The following is an 18,135-nucleotide window of genomic DNA, read 5'->3' as shown; positions in this document are numbered from 1 at the left end:
GAGAGCAGCACCTCTGGGGTGTGCAGTGCAGGAGTGCTGCTCAGCTGTACATGGTTTTGTTTTGAAATTAACATAGATGGGACATTTGTGTGTTTTTCAGTATGTGTTTGATTAAAAATGCTGTTTTTGTTTTAAAGACAGGGTAGATTTTCTGTGAAGCCTAAGTATCAGGTCCTTCAATTTTATGGCCCCCTTTCAAGGTCTTGGGAGGGGTGATAGCAATTTTATATTTGTAATTTTATATATTTGTTTTTCCTCAAAGAGGGCCCCCAGTTTTCTGAGATGCAAGGCCCACAAATCTGCATCTGCCTTTGGGCCTTCCTTCTTAGAAGGAACCTGAGCATTTGAGGGGCTGAGGGGTCCTGATGCTCCTGAAACTTAGACTTACTTAACTTTGTGGTAAATTTGCCCCTGGTTTTTGAACATGCCTTTCAAATGGCTTTATTTCTACTTAGTTGCATATTAAGTACATGGACTCATACACACATGAGTGGGAGAAAGATAATTCAGAACTTGCTTAGGAGGCATCACAGTGGTGCTCCCAGTCGCTGTTGTAGAGAGCCTGTGGACGGGGCGTCCTGGGGGCCAGGTGGCTTTTCTTCCGACGTGGACACTGCAGACCCTTGCTGGCATCTCCTCTCCCTCTGCCTGCAGATCCGTGGCACAGACAGAAGCAACGGGCGGGAGCTGCACATCGCGTACCGGCACGGCGAGCACTATGACAGCGTGCGCAGGCTCAACGACAACTCAGAGGCGCCCGCACGCCTGCAGACGGAGGTGAGCGGGGCCGGCGTCCTCTGCTCTCAGCCCCGCGGGGACCCGGTCAGGGGCTCCGTGCCCTGGAGCCAGAAGCCAGGCACGTTTTCATAGAAAGCTGCCTCTAAGAATCTGTGGGCTTGTTTTTTTTTATGAAGCTTTGTTCATTTGGGTGAGGGCAGTGGATAAAATTGTCCTTCTTCTGCTTTCCCTCACAGTGATGGCTGCGGTTGCATGAATATAATTTAGAGAAACTTTTAAAATTACTTCCATGCTTTAAAATTCATTCATGCTTCATATCTAAAATTTGGAAACTATAGAAAAAGTAAAGAAGAGAATAAAACATAGCACAGAATCAGCATTTTTGTAACTGTTTTTGTATTTGTATAGCTTTTCCCCATTATTTCATATGTCTTTCCTCACATGATTAGACACTTTCTTTGTAATTTAAAAAAGTACAGTGAAGGTCACTCTGTCGCCCTGTTCACCTCTCTGGTGACAGTGGATGCGGCCACTGTTCTTAGCGCATCACAGAATTGCCTAGAGGAGTTTACATATCAGACATCACGGGGGTGTGTGCATGTGGTCTAGCTTTGCTAGAATGCGCTCTCCTCATCCACAGTCGTGGCATCCTCTGCATAGTGTTCTGCGCTGCACGTTTCAAATGGAACATATCTCGGAGTTTAACTCATAGCAGGACGTAAGAAACTTCCTACATCTTTTTAAACGGCTCCGTAGTTATTTAGTGTGTGGTTGCATTATAATGTGCTTAAGTAGGCCCTTTGATGGACTCTTAGATGGCTTTCAAACTTGGTTTTACAAACAACATACAGGGCCTTATATGCATGTCTTTTCACACACACGTGGGTGTGTTTGTGGAATAAGTTCCTAGAAGATTCTTCCCGCGTCGGAGGATGTGTGTGTTTATGACTTGCTCGGCATTGCCAAGTTGCTCTCTGCAGCCATCTTACCCGTCTGCCCTCCCACTCGCAATGTGTCTCTTCTGTACCTTTGCCGACACAGTGTGTTACCAAGTTTTTAAATCTGTGTCACTCAGGGAAAAAATCCTAACATGATTTTAATTTCTATTTTTCTTATTAATGAGCTTATACATCTTTTCTTGTGTTTAAAACCAGTTTGTACTTTGTTGTGTGTGAACTGTGTGCATACTCTTTATTTTTTTTCTGTTCAGTCTTAATGATTTTTGGGAAATCCTTTATGTACTAGGGAAATTAGCCTCTATTTGTGGTATGAGTTCCAAAATTTTTTTCAGTCTGTTATCTTTTTATTCTTTCTCATATTGTCTTTGCTATGAAGGAATTTTGGATTTTTATGTGGTTAAATTTATCTCATTTTCAAGACATCAGGTAAATGTCTTCTGGGTTTTGGGTCATAATTAGGAAGCTCTTTCCCATTCTGAGTTTAAAAAGAATTTTCACATAGCTTATTTTAGTACTTCTGTATGTTCATTTTTTAAAAGAAAATTAGGTCATGTCTCTATTTGGTACTTACATTGATATACAGATGTGAGTGTATGGATTCAACTGTATTTTTCCTTGTTGTTACTTACTTGAGCCCAAACTGTTTATTTTTATAATTATACATCTTTTTCTCCATTGATTTAGCTTGCTGCTTTTTCCATATACTAAATTCCCATATGTAGTTGGGTCTATTTCTAGACATTGATTCTATTCCACTGTTTTTTTCTGTTCAGATGTTCATGTGTTCATTGTTTTAATTAAGAAAGTATATTTTAAAATCTAGTAGAATTTTTCACCCATCATTACTTTCTTTTTTTATGGTTGCCTGTATATTTTTGCTTTTTTGTTTTATATATGACTGTTAGAATAAGTTTGTCTAGCTAAAAAGTCCTGGTAGTATTTCCTTTTATTGTAGTCTCATTAAATTAACAAACAAGCAGACACTGACATCTGTATGATGTTGGATCTTCCTAGCCGGGAACCTGGTGATCTTTTTGTTTAATTGACTGTTTTCGGTTATCTGCAGGAGCATTTTTTTCATATAGATCTATCCCATTTTTGCTGACCTTACTCTTAGATGTTTTGTGCTTTCTGTTCCTTTTCTAAGGAAAGGGTCTTTTTTTCCTTTACATTTGTAGGTATGAAATTTGATAACAAAATATTAGTTATGGATATACTCAGCTAGCCTACAGAGTTTTCTTTCTTTTTAATTGAGGTAAAGTTCACATAACATAAAATTCACCATTTTCATGTGTACAATTCCGTGGCACTGAATACACCCACAAAGCTGAATAAACACTTCCTCCATCCAGTTCCACCCCATCAACACCCCACAAGAAAGCCTGGTGCCCATTAAGCAGTTACTGCCCATTGCTTTTCAGCCCCAGCCCCCTCCAGTCTACTTTCTGTCTCTGGTTTTACTTTTTCTGGACATTTTTTATAAATGGAATCACACTCTGTGTGGCTTTTCAGGTCTGGCTTTCTTCAGCGTGATGTTTTTAGGCTCATCCACGTCACTGCACATATCATTACTTAGTTCCTTTGCAGGGTCGAGCAGTACTCCCATTTTATTGATACACCACACTTTGTTATCCTTTCATCTGTTGATGGGCATTTGAGTTGTTGCTATTCTTTGGCTGCTGTGAATAGTGCTGCTGTGGTTATTTGGGTGTAGTATTTGTTTGAGTACCTGTTCTCAACGTTTGGGTGTGCAGTTGACCTTTGAACAAGGGGTCAGGGGCACCAGGGGTGCACAGCTAAAACTCTGAGTGTAACTTGCAGTTCACTTGCAGGGCTGAGCTTCTGTATCTGCAGTTCTGCACCTTAGCTTTGACCAGTGCTGAATTGTGCAGTACTGAGCTCTTTACTCCTGGGAGCGTCTGTGTGAGTGGACCTGTGCAGTCCAGGTCTGTCAGCTGGCTGTGGGAGTGAGGTGCTGGGCCCGGTGGTGACTCTGTCTTTAGCTTTTTGGGAAACTACCGCGCTGTTTTCCACAGTGCGTAGCTGTTCTGTTTCACGTTCCCACCAGCAGTGTACGCAGGGCTTCACTTTCTCTCCATCCTCACCAGCACTTGTTATGTTTCCTTCTTTCTTTTTAAAATTATGGCAAGCCTACAAGATGTGAAGTGGCATCTTGTAGTTTCGATTTTCATTCCGTAATGATTAATGGTGTGTAGCATCTTTTCATGTGCTCGTTTGCCATTTGTTTATCTTTGAAGAGATGTCTATTCAAGTCCTTTGCACGTGTTAATTGGACTTTTTGTGATTTGGTTATTGAGTTCTAAAAAGCTCTTTATATATTCTGGACACTAGATTCTTAAATGACTTTCCAGAATTCTTTTTGTTAGAAGTAGTTTTTTTGGTTTTGTTTTCTCTCTCTTGTAAAGGTGTAGAATTATCTGCAAATAGTGATAACTTTTCTTACTTTTCAGTTTTATACTTCTAATTTTTCTTTACTGGGGGGCTAATTGCATTGCTGTTCTCCAAGACATTGTTAAATAACCATGGTGGTGGTGAAGCTCCTTGTTGTGTTCCTTACTTGAGTGGGAATGAAGCTCCATTCTGTGGGTGATTTAACTACACCCACGCTCAGAAACCTGTAGTTGTTTGCAGTTATTCACCACCCTTCGTGGCGGTGGGATGAGCACTTTTACATAAATCCTTTCTGTCTGTGACATTATTTCCTTGGATAAATTTCAAAGAATCCTGATACACATAGCCAAACTGTTAGGGTAAAATTTTAGAATAGGTTTTGCTTTTTATTACACATTCTATGTGTAATAAATATACTGCCCTTATATTTATATGTGTAATAAATATACAGGAATATACTGCCCGTCGCTGGCTTCCACTTGCCCTTTTATTGGCAGAAAGCAAAAGTGTCCTTGCTTATGTTCCACTCGCTGCATTAATAGCAAGCAGACGGAGAAAGTGATCGGAAGCCATGGACGGATGACTTGAGCTTTTCTGAAATGGGCTTAGGTCATAAAGTCCTGTGGATACCAAGTGAGTGGCTCTTGGTGGCTTTAGAATTGGGACTACAGGCTCCCGTGAGTGTGGTGGTAGTACGGGAAGTTGGCGGAGTCATGCTCACCTGTGACGATCTAGTGTGGACAGGAGCTCCAGCACACCACAGCTTGCTGGTGAGCAGATAGAGCCTAGGGAAGCAGGTGAGAGTCGGGTGTGTGTCTCTGCAAGGTGAGTTGTCCTGCTGAAAGAGCTCATTGGGTGCTCGCGTAGAAGACTGATTCTGTTACTAGGCTCACAGCTCTAGAATCCAGCTGAGACAAGTGTGTGCTGCCTGAGTCAGTGGCCATTGCCAAAATGTTGGTTTCTAATGCCATTTTTGGAGAAGTCAGTGGCACCCCATTCCAGTGCTCTTGCCTGGAAAATCCCATGGACAGAGGAGCCTGGTAGGCTGCAGTCCATGGGGTCGCAAAGAGTCGGACATGACTGAGCGACTTCACTTTCATACATTGGAGAAGGAAATGGCAACCCACTCCAGTGTTCTTGCCTGGAGAATCCCAGGGATGGGGGAGCCTGGTGGGCTGCCGTCCCTTGGGTCTCGCAGAGTCGGGCACGACTGGAGCGACTTAGTAGTAGTAATGCCATTTTTACTGAACAGTTTATCCATATCTTGCACCTTCTTTTTTAAAAACAAGCTTTATTTGTGCCAGGTCTTCGCTGTGGCACGTGGGGCGTTTGATCTTCACCGCGCCTTGCAGGAGCTTCAGTTGGGGCTGTGAACTCTTGAGCTGTGGCATGTGGGAGCTAGTTCCCTGACAGGGGTCAGACCTGGGCCTGCTGCATTTAGAGTGCGGGGTCTTAGCCACAGGACCAACAAGGAAGTCCCTGGGCCTTTCTTCTTAATACTTCAAGTTGTGGCCTGGAATCTCAGTGTGTGAATGAAATTTAGCTTAGTGCTTTCTGTTCCTTTAAGATTGTTTCTGAATGTTTTTTCATATATTTGAATGTTTTGAGATGATGGAGTATTTTCCTGTATTCAAAATTCTGAACATAGGTTGCTAGAGTTCCATGATTATCACTCTTGCTGCATCCTTTAGTTTCAGATGCTTCATCAAGATGAATCAAATAAAAGAGAGAAGAGCAAGGCAAAGGGAGTCGACTCTGAAGATGACCTGCGAGATGAAGTAGAAGATGCTGTCCAGAAAGTTTGCAACGCAACTGGGTGTTCCGTTAGTATTTGTCGTGTGGTAACTGATTTAGCAGCGGTCCCTGACCTTTTTGGCACCAGGAAGTGGTTTCGTGGAAGACAGTTTTTCCACAGATCAAGGGGACCTGGGGGATGGTGGTTTTGGGATGATTCAAGTTCATTACATTTATCGTGCACTTTATTTCTAATCTAAGGCCACCGCCGATCTGATAGGACGGACTGGTCCGTGGCCTGGAGGTTGGGGATCCCAGGTTTATAGACAGGCATTGTTGAAAACCCGTCTGTACAGGTTTAACTTTTTGAGAAACTGCCACACTGTTACGGCCTCACTCTAGCATGCCAACACCTGGTGAGCCAAAGCAGGCCCATGATGTTTGTAGTTTGATTTAGTTATGTAGTGTGACTTACTGAGAGCTGTTTATTCATTTCTGTCTTGTTTTCTCCACTTTACCCAATATTGTTCAAAATCCTAAGAAAGTATGTGGATTTATTATTTTCTGACTAGTGCACTTTTGTACAAATTCACTTTATTAAACAGTTATTTCAGGTGTTCACCTTACTGAGAATATTAAGACATTTTCTAGATAGAAAGTCTTGAAACCTTGCCTCAGTTACATTGTTTTGCGTATCAAATTGTTGACGTAGAGATGGACAGGAAAGTACACCCAGGTTCTGATGTGTTCCTTTGTTTCTTTCATAGGATTTTCATTTGATAGTTCAGAACCTAGAAGCTGAAAATTATAATATTGAATCTGCGATAATTGCCATGCTGCAGATGAACCAGGGGAGAAGAAATAGTAAGTCTGTGATGATATTCTTAAGCTTTCAAGATGATTATGTTGGTGATTTTTCAAATATTTAATTTTAATATTTTTATTAATAATTGGAGAATAATTGCCTTATAATGTTGTGTTGGTTTCTGCTGCACAGCAGCATGAATAAACTATAAGTACGCATATATCCTTCCCTGATGGGACCTCCCCTCCGCAGTCCCCCCCAGGTCCTGGGTCATCATAGGCCGCCAGGCTGAGCTCGCCGTGCTGCGCGGCGGCTGCCCGCCGGCCTCTCTGCACGAGGCGGCGGCTGCCCGCCGGCCTCTCTGCACGAGGCGGCGGCTGCCCGCCGGCCTCTCTGCGCGAGGCGCGGCTGCCCGCCGGCCTCTCTGCACGAGGCGGCGGCTGCCCGCCGGCCTCTCTGCAGGAGGTGGCGTGCGTATGTTAGTGTCACTCTCTCAACTCCTTTCCACAGATGGAGTCTGTCTGTGTCTCTATTCCTGCCCTGTAACTAGGTTCATCAGTGCCGTTTTTCTAGATTCCATGCGTGTGCATTAATAGATGGTATCAATTTTTCATTTTTAATCAAGTGGCAGGTAGTTAACTGCATTGCATTTATTCGTTAGCAGTTGTTATTGAGCACCTTGTGTGTGCGGGCGGTTCCTGGGTGCTTGCTCTGCATCAGGAGCGTGTGCTCTGGGGGTGGGGGCAGGTGGAGGCAGGTAAGTGAATTGCATAATCATATGTAATGAAGTTGGGGTACAGGGTGCTAGGGGCTGCATGGGAAGGCCACCTAGCCAGTTTTGGAGGAGTGGACAGTGTCAGGAAGACTTATCCTTTTAGAAAGAAGATTCCATTATAATACCAAAATGATAACTGAAGTGGAATGGAGAGAAAAATTACTTTTCTAATGGAAATATTTACATTACTAGCATCAGTCAACTGGTGATAATTCAGAATTTTTCTTTGCTTAAACTGAGTTTAATTGTATGATTCAGAGGAAGGAAAAAAATGTTAATATCTGTTTTTGCAAGTTATTTATTTTTTGAATGATTTCAGTACTCATTGCCAGACATTTTATGCCAGATACTGTTCCTGGCATTATATTAATAGTTTTCTGATTGGGTATTTTATTATCCTCCTTATATGTTTGTTGTCCCTTCTAAGAAAGCTGATCCATGTGATTTTAAAGCAGTGCCAAACAGAGTCTGTGCTACCCCATGTGGTATATACTTGACAGGGGGCTAAGTGAGGCTGAGAAACTAAATTTAAAATTTCATTTAACTTTATTTTTAATTTAAACAGCCCCATGTGGCTAGTAGCCACTGTATTGGAGAGCACAGTTTTAGAGCTTATTTCCTTTCTACTTTAGGGGTATAAATGAAAGATTTCTCCCTAAAAATTCATGTTAAAAAGTAGTTTAAACTGATAAAGGACTCAGCTGGTAGGAAGCTGATGAGAGGACTGGTCAACGGGTTATTTTAAAATTTCTTCTCCAAATTTTACCAATAATTTCTTCCTTATGTTCCCCACTGTATTGACTTGATACTGGAATTTTGCCTCAAGGAAACTTGCTCTCCGAATGGCAGTGATTTAGGGAGCCGGGTACTTTGAGTCTTTAGCACTTGTCATGGTGTGTAACTATCCTAGGTTTTCAGTTTAACAAACCGTCTTTCTTTGAAAGATGCAGAGGAGAACCTCGAGTCCAGTGGTGGCGTGCTGACGCAGTGCGGTCCTTTATGGGAAGAGGGTGGCAGTGGCACCAGAATCCTCGGAAATCAGGGTATAAATGAAGGCAGGACTGACAACAGTAAGGCGCGGGCCAGCCCTACTGAAGAAAACAAAGCAAATAAAAACCAGCTCCCAAAGGTAGGCACGATGGGGCTGCCAGGGTAAATGGTGAGTGAGTGAGTGAGTGAGTGAGTGAGGTCACTCAGTCAGGGCTCTGTAATTTGGCAGCAGTGGCGGGAACTTGGAGCTCGTGTTCGTATGTGATTTTATTTTGATTTTATAAAGTGGTTATTGTAGGAAATATGGGGAGTGCATGGGGGAATATGATGAAGTGGAATGAAGACCCCACTTGTCCCGTTTGGACTTTGCAGTGACGCGTGGAAGGAAGTATACTCTGAGTCCCTGCTCTGTACACACAGATCGGCTCCTCCCCCTGCCTAATGTCACGGCGTGTGGGTGGCTTTCTTGTCTGATCATGTGATTGCATCCCATATGTTGTAAACGCCATCACCTTTAGCGAACACCTTGTGTATAGACCTTTGTATATTGCATTATTTGCTTGGCTAGAGTCCCAGAAGAAGAATTAATAGGTTAAAGGGCATGGAAATGTGAATCTTTTTAAGATCTTCTGGTAAGTTGTCAGATGCTTCCAAGAAAAGTTGTGCTTCTCCCTTCCCAGCCCAACACTCAGAAGCAATATGTGACGCCATGACTTTTACTGAATTTGGGACTTCTTGTTAAGATTTTTACCAGGAAGTTCTGAGCTCAGAATGTAACATAATGTAAAAAGTCACAGGCAGGGGCTGAGATGCAGTAAGCTTGTAAGGACTCTGTTAGGATCCCTGGGGCATTACGCACAGAAAGGCATCCTGTGGCATTTTTGAGCATCATCTCCAGCTGGCCTAGGGTTGATGTTTCTTTAGGTCGCTTTGACTTCTTTATGAGGAGGATGGAGTTGACTTTGCTTGCTAGCCTGGCGCGGGGGTGCACACTTGTGCTGACTCACGCGGCAGTCTCCCCTCTCAGGCCACAAACAAACAGAGGCGAGAACAGCAGCGACCAGAGAAGAAGAGACGACAGGAGGAGAGACACCGCCACAAAGCCCCGGAGAGCAGGAGCCACAGGGACAGCAACAGAAGCGAGGCCGACGCGAGCGCCCAGGTCACCTTGGTGAAGACCTTCGCGGCTCTCAGCATCTGACTCTGGCCTCCTGGGAGTTGCGAGAAGCGAGTGGAGAGCGGAGGGCTGTGTGCCAGGCTTTCCAGTGAGGCCGTCCTTTTACAGAACAAAACTCAACCCACAGAATCACTCACTGAGTTAGTTTCCTTCAAGCTGCCTCTTTTTTGTTCAGAGTTTTGTCCAGTGATGTGTTTTATTTAATGAAAGTGCAGTGAAGCCATTCATGTTCTGTGTTTAAAATACCGAGTTTTAGGGGTGGATAGTTAGGTTAAAAAAAAAACACAAAAAACTTTTAAGTGTGGTTTTATTTGTCCTGAAAATTTAGAGTTTGGTGACCCTGGGATCTTTCCTTAACACTTGGGGTGAGTTTTGCTGTAATTGTGGATGAAGTAGTTTAGATTAATTGCTAGAAATTCAGAGGACAAGTTTCCTTTGTTTCTGTTTCATTTTCAAACAGACATTAATATGCAGGATAGTTTATAAATGATCTCTAACTCAGGTACATGTTTAGAATTAACTTTCTTCTACTCCAAGTTAATCAGAGAATAATTCAGGAAATGTTTTTCCAAAGTAATGTGATAGGGAGGTTGTGGCCTGTAGTCAGGGTGGCAGTTAAAGAACCACGTTTCTCTTCCTGATGGTGATGTTCAGATGGGATTGCAGGCACTGCCGGTTCGTTTGTACTCAAGCCATATGATAAATGGGCCTGACTGTTAATTAGGCCTGGGCCTTGCTGGAAGGTTGGTCGTGTTGCTGAGTGTTTGATACTTGCTTCTTGGTGGTAAGAAGGTGTTGCGTGACGGCTTATGATACAGGTCTGGGATTGTGAAAGCATGCAGTCCAGAATCCGTAGTTGAGAAGGGAAAGATCACGAGAGTCTGAGGTTTTGCACAGGAGGAGTCTGAAGAGTTCTTTTTGTTTTGTATGGAGAGAGTGTCTGGAAGACTTGCTAAGGTCTTTCATGTTCACATTTTTAAGTGAGTGACTGTCTTTTCTTTCTTGCTGTTCTAGATTTAGAGAGATTCCTTCAGAGGAAAAGTAACTTGAGCTGTTGCTTAATCTGTTAGTATTGTGAAAATGAAATCCCATAAAGTGCTGCACTTTCTTCTTTCTAGTTAAGCCCTTTTAGGGATTTTGCTCTTGGAAAAACTCTCCAGCACCCTCTGGAAGTCGTCAGGGACTTAGGTTAGACCAGCTGGGCTGAGAAAGCACTGTGGCTGAGGCCCTGCCGTGGCTGCACAGTGCTGAAATAGTCGGGTTTGGGCAGTGGGAAGGCGTCGTTCCTCAAACTGAGTTAGATGGATGTGAACTTTAAAACTGACCCTTCAAATGGCCAATCTTGGACTGTTTTTGCCTTTTGAGGACCTGGTATTGGAAGAAATAATATATGCTGAACTGAAAGGTGAACTACTGGTTTTCTCCTCCATCTCAGATTTCAAAATTACAAGAGTTCCAAGGCAAACGGAAAACGATAAGAAGGTTTTGACATGTATAGACATAGCATTGTGTGGGCTGCCCTTGGATTCAGCGGATTGTCTTTATCAGCAGGTGATTTGCTTTCTTTGGTTTTGATTATGTATTTTAATTTTCTGTTTGTTGGACTTCGGTAACTTTTCATGGTTGGAGCCTCAGTAGTCTCTTGGAGGTGCCCCCAGGACACGCTGGTACAGTACCTCAACCTGGCAGGTTTAGAAACGGCATAGCATTTTTTCTTTGCACACTGCAGAGTGTGAGTAAGAGCTTCTGGCGCTCCGCGCGAAGAGGTGAGCCGTCTCTGTTGCCTCGCCGTCTCCAAGGGAGCACGGGCCAGTGCTTCAGGCCCTGTTCTCCTGGCTTCCACTGTGGCTGAGCATCTGAGTGGGCACTGTTTCTTCAATGTTTGTACTGTAAGGATTCAGGAGACCAGATCCTCTCACACGATTAAGCAGTTAGGAGTCTGAAATAGCTGAGGGAGACCCATCATCAGAAGTAGTAGGATTGCTTTATTTTACATGGTAAAGATCGTGGCCTTGGGCTCTGTTGGGTTTTAGAAGTTGCTAAAGAGTTACTATAGAATATTGGGTGCATTTATTTATGAATTACCTAATTCTGAGGATGCGCTTCGCCTTGTCTTGGGTAAAGTAACTGGTTTTAAAAACTAATCTACTGGCTTCAGTAATTTTCTTTTATTACTATTTCACAGTTTTCCAGTTATAATTGATCTGTGTTCAGTATGTTAATTATTAGGGATGGGGTACATGTATCCAACTGTAGTGATATCTTCTAGCTAAGGGTTTAACTGTAAACCTCACTGCCTCTGTCCCACCAGAGTATGAGGTAGATGGAACCCATGTGGTGGCTGGTGGCCTTGGTAGGCTCTGGAGAACCCCCTTATTGGCAGCCAGGTGGGGGCCTGGCGTGTTTGTTGGTCCTGGGCTGACTGGTCAGTGCTGGTCACCCAGTGCAGTTACTCAGGGGCACTGCATAGTGAGGAGTGAAGTTTTCTTAACCTCTGTGACTGTTAGATGTTTGTTCTGTGGGATTGTCTTGGTAGCTTTGGTCAGGAGAAAGGGGATGGGGTGGTAGTCCATAGCTGCTTACTTGTCTTATAAGCTGTACATAAAAGTTTTACGAATTTTTTTTAAAAAAAGATTTTTCTTAAAGGTCAAAATAAGAAAATTATAGTGGCAACAGCTTTGTACTAGAGAGGCAGATGCATTAAAACAGCATAGAAGCATAACTTCTAAGTTAATATAGTTGCCACCAGGAGATGTTAGAGAGAAGTTGTGTATGTATATTTGATTTTTCAATAATAGCGTAGGTTTTTAGGAGTGAAGTCTGGCTGAAGAATTGTGGCAGAAAGGAGTCTCAAGGGTCGAGCTTGTCTGTGGTTCCCCTGTAAGCTCTGAACACACTTCCACACCCCGTGTGATTCTGGGAGCTGGTGAAGTGGGAGCTCTGCTGTGGGGCAGCTGGGGCCGGGCTTGGAGGGGGTGGTTCCTGACGTGCCGCCTCCCTGCCCAGGGAGCTCTGCCGGCGGGAGACGCCGGCGGGGCGCCGCGCCGTGTTCCGTGGGTGGGATCAGGACTTGGCGCGGGGCCGTGCCTGCCTCGTGGGAGTCCCTGTCCTGAGTGTGCGGTCTCTCTCACTCTGAGAAGCTCTCTAGACTGCCTGGGCGTTACCAGGTCCACAGGGAATGCCGTCAGTTTACCTCTGTGAGACGTTCAACCCAGAGCGTGCAGTCGGCTGAAGGAAACTCGGGTTCCTCGTCAGGGCTGACTCACACTCAGCCTGGCCAGAAGGGTCGGTGTGGGCGGCGTGACGGGGGAGCTTCTTGCTTTTGGTGCCGTGGCCCTCTGGCTCCACTTGGGATAGACGCGTAGCTCTTCACCTTTTTACCTCAAGGCTCTGTCTATCTGTGGGAAACCTTTAGACTCAGAGTCTGATGCAGTCTTTTTGTTTATTTTTGTTTGTTTTGGCGTTTTCATCATTCACTGTTTCGTTCATCTCAGCTTTCAGAACAAGCGTTGCTCAGACTCTGGGGCCTTCCGACGGTTGTTCTGAGGCGATTTGATAATGGCACTTTCCACAAGGTGTGTCTTTCTGACTCTAAAGCAAACTGTATGTTTCCACTGATGTTGTTAAGTTGAAGATCTCGATTTTAAATGATAGCTGATCTTCTGCCGTCACCTACGAGAGAGGGGACGGACAGTTGATTTGCAGCAGAGACACTGAGCAGCAGTCACGAAGTGCGTGCACAGAACTGAACTCAGAAGGTGCCCCCAGAACCCGGCCCTGGGCAGGATTTGGGCCTTGTCCACTGCCTGTCCCCATGTGTCCAGGGTAACATGCCCTGTGAAAATCTCAGGCTCTTATCCATTTCCTCAGAGGGATTGCCTTCTAGAGTCCTGCTCCTGTAGTTCAAACTACTTTGTAACTCGATTAAAATGTTCAGCATCCTTGCAGAGTTACTCGAGAAGGAGCTGATCCAGTGAAGGATAATTTCTGTGAAAGCGCGAACGTGTGTGGTGACCTTGCTGTGAGCAGGGCGTCCCTCGGTCCAGACCCGCTGGTGCTCGCTGTGCTGCAGCGCCGGGCGGTCACGACCACTGGGCGAAAGCTCGGCGGCCCAGCCTCCTGCTCCCATCTCGGCATCCACCGGGGCACCGTTGCCAGCCGTCGTGATGGGGGTTTGAGTATGGCCCCAGGCCTCGGCCTGCGTGCCGATCCCTCGGTCACAGCTGAGGAGTGTGGCTGGGGCTCCTCCCCTGGTTCATCTTCTGGGGGGAACGGCCCTCGGCCTCCCTGGAGCGACCCTTCCAGCATTCACCAGCAGCGAGCACCGTGAGAAGGGAGGAGCCAGGAGCCTGACAGCAGACCTCTGTGTTCCCCGTGCCAACGGGGAAGCGCTGGTGGGCGTTAGTCCTCTTGACGAGGGGAGGGCAGGTGGGTCTGTGGAGAACACCGGAGCCCCTGTGGCTCAGCCACCTTCTCTTTTTCTCCTAATTGCACTATACTTGCTCTCGCTGCAGTCTGGAGATACCCAAGACCTCTGTGGGGTTGTGACCCAGAGACTTAGCAAGTCTCGCCTTATCAGTGGAGCTCGACAGGGAGAAATGTGACCATTGTCTGATGTCTGCAGTTCATTTCTTCCTTCTTTCCTTGCATTGTGTTACTCTGAACCGTTTTGTTTTTATTTACCAAAGTACTGTACTTGGCTATTTGCAGTGTTTTCAAAACCAAATATTTTCCTTTTTTGTGTTTTTAATCTTCAATACTTGGTGCAATAGAAGCTGCAAAGATGTGCCACTTTATCTACGAAACGGAGTTTTGTACACCAATAAATTCTAGTTTAAAGACAGAGTTTCGAGTTGTCTTTGTCACTGTCTGACCGCCGTTTGACGGCACGAGATGGAGAGCCTGCCGGTCCTTCTCAGAGACTTTGCAGGAAACTGGGCCTGTTGTGCCCGTGGATAGTCGTTTGGGATATCACTGAGCTTAAGCATCTGATTGCAGCTTCCGTCCAGGTGAGTGTGGCCGCGCACATGGGGGGCCCTCCTCCTCTTTCCGCCTGGTGTCTAAGAAGGTCTCTCATAGTTAGCAGTTGTCTAAATAAAGAGCAGCTGTCTTTTGGCTGCCCCGAGGGTTTCTCTAGAACTCTGGGGCTTGGTTTGACCCCATTCCAGGAGGGATCGCCTTCCCCCAGACACACGTGGGCAGCAGTGACTGCACAGGTTACCTGAAGAGGTGCTCGTGACGGGGAGGGGCAGGTGGCCACAGAGCGCCAGACGGACGGGACCCCTGGGCGAGACCAACGGGGCCGGTCCCGAGGCCAAGGTTGCTGCCGTCTGGCCAGCCGCATCGCAGCCTTGTGGTTTTGGCCTCTGGGTTCCTGCCTGATCTTGTTCTGTGTGCTCATCAAGCAGCCTGTGGATGGGCCCCACGGTACCTCGACACCGAAAGGGCTCTGCTGCCACCCTGGGTGGGCGAGGCCTCCAGCAGCTGGCGAGGCCGTCCCTTCCCTCTCGGTCACTGTCCTCCCCGTGCGGTTTGCCTTGCTCCATGACCCGGAGACCTTGGGGTCCACAGATACTATCCAGTTCCTGAGCCCACGAGGCCCAGACGCCGGACCCTGCTCACCGACTGAGAATCTCTGAAAGATTTGCTAGGACCAGAGTGCTGCCCCATGTAGGGGTCTGTCCCCCCACCCCAGGCGGAGAACGTCCATGGCCTCCTTGCTGCTGTTCCTCAGTGGTTCACCTGGGGCTGGGGGCCGGGGGCCGCCTGCTGGGCTGCGTGGTGGTCCTGGGGCTTCCTGCCTGGGTCTTGGTGACCCGAGAGGTCGGGTGAGTCTGCAAGGGCAGAAGTGTCCTTAGGCCTCAGAGGGGACAATGAAAGGAATACAGTTTGTTGTTTATGTTTTCCTCCAGGCTACAGCCTTGCTGACTCCGCATGAGTGAGAGTTTATGGTACCAAAGACTGAGATGCCATAAGGGGAAAGTGGCTGTTCCCATGTCCCCTCTTGGTAACTGGCCATGGTTGTCTAGAAGAAAGCAGGGTTGGAAAACCCAGCATTAAAGTTACCTGTTCCCCAGATGGGCAGAAAGTGCATGTCAGCCTTGAGATACAGCCAAGGTTTGTCATAAATGCTCTGCTCCAGTATGGGTTAGGCTGGACTGCTGGACAGAGCGGGCACTCAGACGGCAGCGATGCAGTGATTTAGAACTTTGTACATTAAATAGGATCTAGAGCAATCCTGCTGATTCATGGATTCTAGTTTGGCAGCAGAAAAACTTCCGTCTTGGAGAAACTTGTCTGAAATTCCCTATGTAGAGGGACTTAGATATATCAAGATATTCAGCTTTTGTTCAATTTAGTCACCAAACATCCAGGAATTTATCATTTACTGAACCTGTGCTGTGTTGGAATCTTTATTTCTGGGCATTGAATCAGACATGGACCTTGTCCTCGAAAACCTTTCAGCCCAGCAGTGAAAGTGGACACATAACTATGACCCAAGAGAAGACAGGCCATAACAGGAGGTACTGATGGGAAAAGGCTGCGAGTTCAGAAGGGAATGAAGTGTCGTTTAGATGAGGCATGAACAGGGAAATAGGTGTAAATGGGGAGTGAGGTTTTGAGGATCGAAGGGCCAGCATAAACCCCTCGAGTGGGAGAGTGGGATGTCCCATGAATTTGGGACAGAGTTTACTAAGGATGGACAATTTGGAGGCAGACTGGGGACTCCTTTCTTCAAATGCTAGTCACATGTCTTTTGCTCCCAGAAGACTTGCTGCGCTTGCTGAATGAATTCCAAACATCAGGCATTCCCGATCCCTCCTGACCACGTGTTATCGGTGTTCCAAGTCCACCTCTATGTGCATTTTTGACCTTGGCACACATCATAGGTAGCAGCCCTCCAGGAAAATGCTGCACACCATCTCTCGAGCCAGTTTTGCCTCACTGCCTCTGTAGGACATATGTTCAGGGCACAAAAGGTTAATGATTTCCAAACACATGTCCACTGAAGATAAATGAGCACTCAGAGTAGTGAGCCAAGGGGCTGTTCAAATAAATTAGTACAGTATTTATCATGTGTATCATGCCACTTCTGTAAAATCACCATGATCATGTATCTGTGGATTCAGTTGAACATATACTTAGCATCTGTCGTGTGATGGATTCGATAGGGAAGACAAAAATGCAAAGTGACCTAGCGCAGATGGAGCTCTCTGAGGCTCAGGCACTTTGGATAAGTTGTCTCATTTAAACCTTAAAACCACCCAGTGAGGTTGATGGCCCCGTCCCCATCTTACACAGGAGGGAATAAATGATGCGTCCAAGACCACAGATCTGAATTCAGGCAGTCTGCCCGCACCATGTAGGGACCCAAAGTGAGAGCCCAAATAACTGGGGTAAGTGTCCCTAGGAAGGGTAAGAACACATTGCTTGGTCCTTCAGAGGAGGGCGAGATCTCCAAGTGGAAAAACATGGAAGAGGCAGCATTTCAGATGTGCCTTCAAGCACGCGGATGTGAATGTGGCGATAAGGAGTCTGAAGAGGGAGCCTTCTAGGTTGCAGGAAGCTATTGCGGAGCTGCAAAGGGAGGTGGGCCTGTCCTGGCAGTGGTGAGGAGCATAGAGAAACCCATGTGGCTGGATAAAGGCCTGGAAACCAAGCTTGAATACCAGGGGTTGGTGGACAATGGGGAGCCATAGATGGTTCAGGGCGGAAGGAAGAGTGATGTGATAGAAATCAAACTGGGAAATGAAGCTGGGGTTGGTGGACTGGATGGAGAATGAAGGGTGGGGGAACATTTGGTTCTGAGAGCCTGACTTTGGCTCCATTACAACACTCGCTAGTGAAGAGTGGTGGTGTCTGGAGGTTGGCCACATCAGACTTGTTTCTGTCTCCAGCATTCAGCGAGGGGCCAGGAGCGTAGTTTGTATGAAAGTGTGTTGAGGGAAAGAATGAAATTTAATACAGTGTTCAGTTCTCCAGAGACTACAAAGAACCCTGAGGAAGCAGACAAATGTCCATGAAGTCATAATGGGACTCAACTCGGGAATTCCAATGTGATTTGATTTCTAACCACTTATTCAGCAAGTTATTTGATTGAACACTTGGTTCGTAGCTTATGCTAGGGGCTAAGTGGGCACAAAAGCAAAACTCATCCAAGTCCTGTCATCAAAATCGGAGAGGCAAGCTAAGACACATTCAGGTGACAGAGCTTTCTTTCAGCCTCGGTTTAGTCCCATGCCTCATTCATTCATTCACTTATTCAAAGAACTGAGAAACAGCATTTATAACAGTGCCTGGTGAGCGCCAAGCGCATGATAAATGTTAGGAATTGTTACTACGACTGGCATTCATTTATGGGATTCTTTATAAGGTGCTCCGCATTATTTTGTGTACATTCATACATGCTAATTTATTAAACCTTGCTACAACCAGCCTGCCCGGGAAGTGTCATTGTTCCATTTGACAAGTGCGGAAACCAGAGCTCTGGCCATACATCAGGGCTTTTTGATTTCAGTGTACATACGAACCACCTGGGGGTCTT

General features: G+C 45.9%; 1 protein-coding gene across 3 annotated transcripts in view; it reads left to right on the top strand.

The window, feature by feature from the left end:
* Nucleotides 1-14,435, top strand: part of OTUD3 (OTU deubiquitinase 3) — a 34,070-nt gene extending 19,635 nt beyond the window's left edge. For 2 of the 3 annotated variants that reach the window (XM_025278827.3, XM_025278829.3), the window contains exons 4-8: nt 655-777; nt 5,801-5,932; nt 6,611-6,707; nt 8,368-8,552; nt 9,428-14,435. In XM_025278827.3, the coding sequence (XP_025134612.3) occupies nt 655-777; nt 5,801-5,932; nt 6,611-6,707; nt 8,368-8,552; nt 9,428-9,682 (792 nt within the window). In that variant the 3' untranslated portion in view covers nt 9,683-14,435. The remainder of the gene's footprint in view (nt 1-654; nt 778-5,800; nt 5,933-6,610; nt 6,708-8,367; nt 8,553-9,427) is intronic. The other variant, XM_025278828.3, reaches the window with a different exon arrangement.
* The last annotated feature ends 3,700 nt before the right edge of the window (nt 14,436-18,135 follow it).

This window comes from Bubalus bubalis, chromosome 2, assembly GCF_019923935.1.
Source record: "Bubalus bubalis isolate 160015118507 breed Murrah chromosome 2, NDDB_SH_1, whole genome shotgun sequence".
Classification (NCBI taxonomy): domain Eukaryota; kingdom Metazoa; phylum Chordata; class Mammalia; order Artiodactyla; family Bovidae; genus Bubalus; species Bubalus bubalis.
Note: the sequence above shows the minus strand (reverse complement) of the source record. Positions and strands in the feature narration are given on the sequence as shown.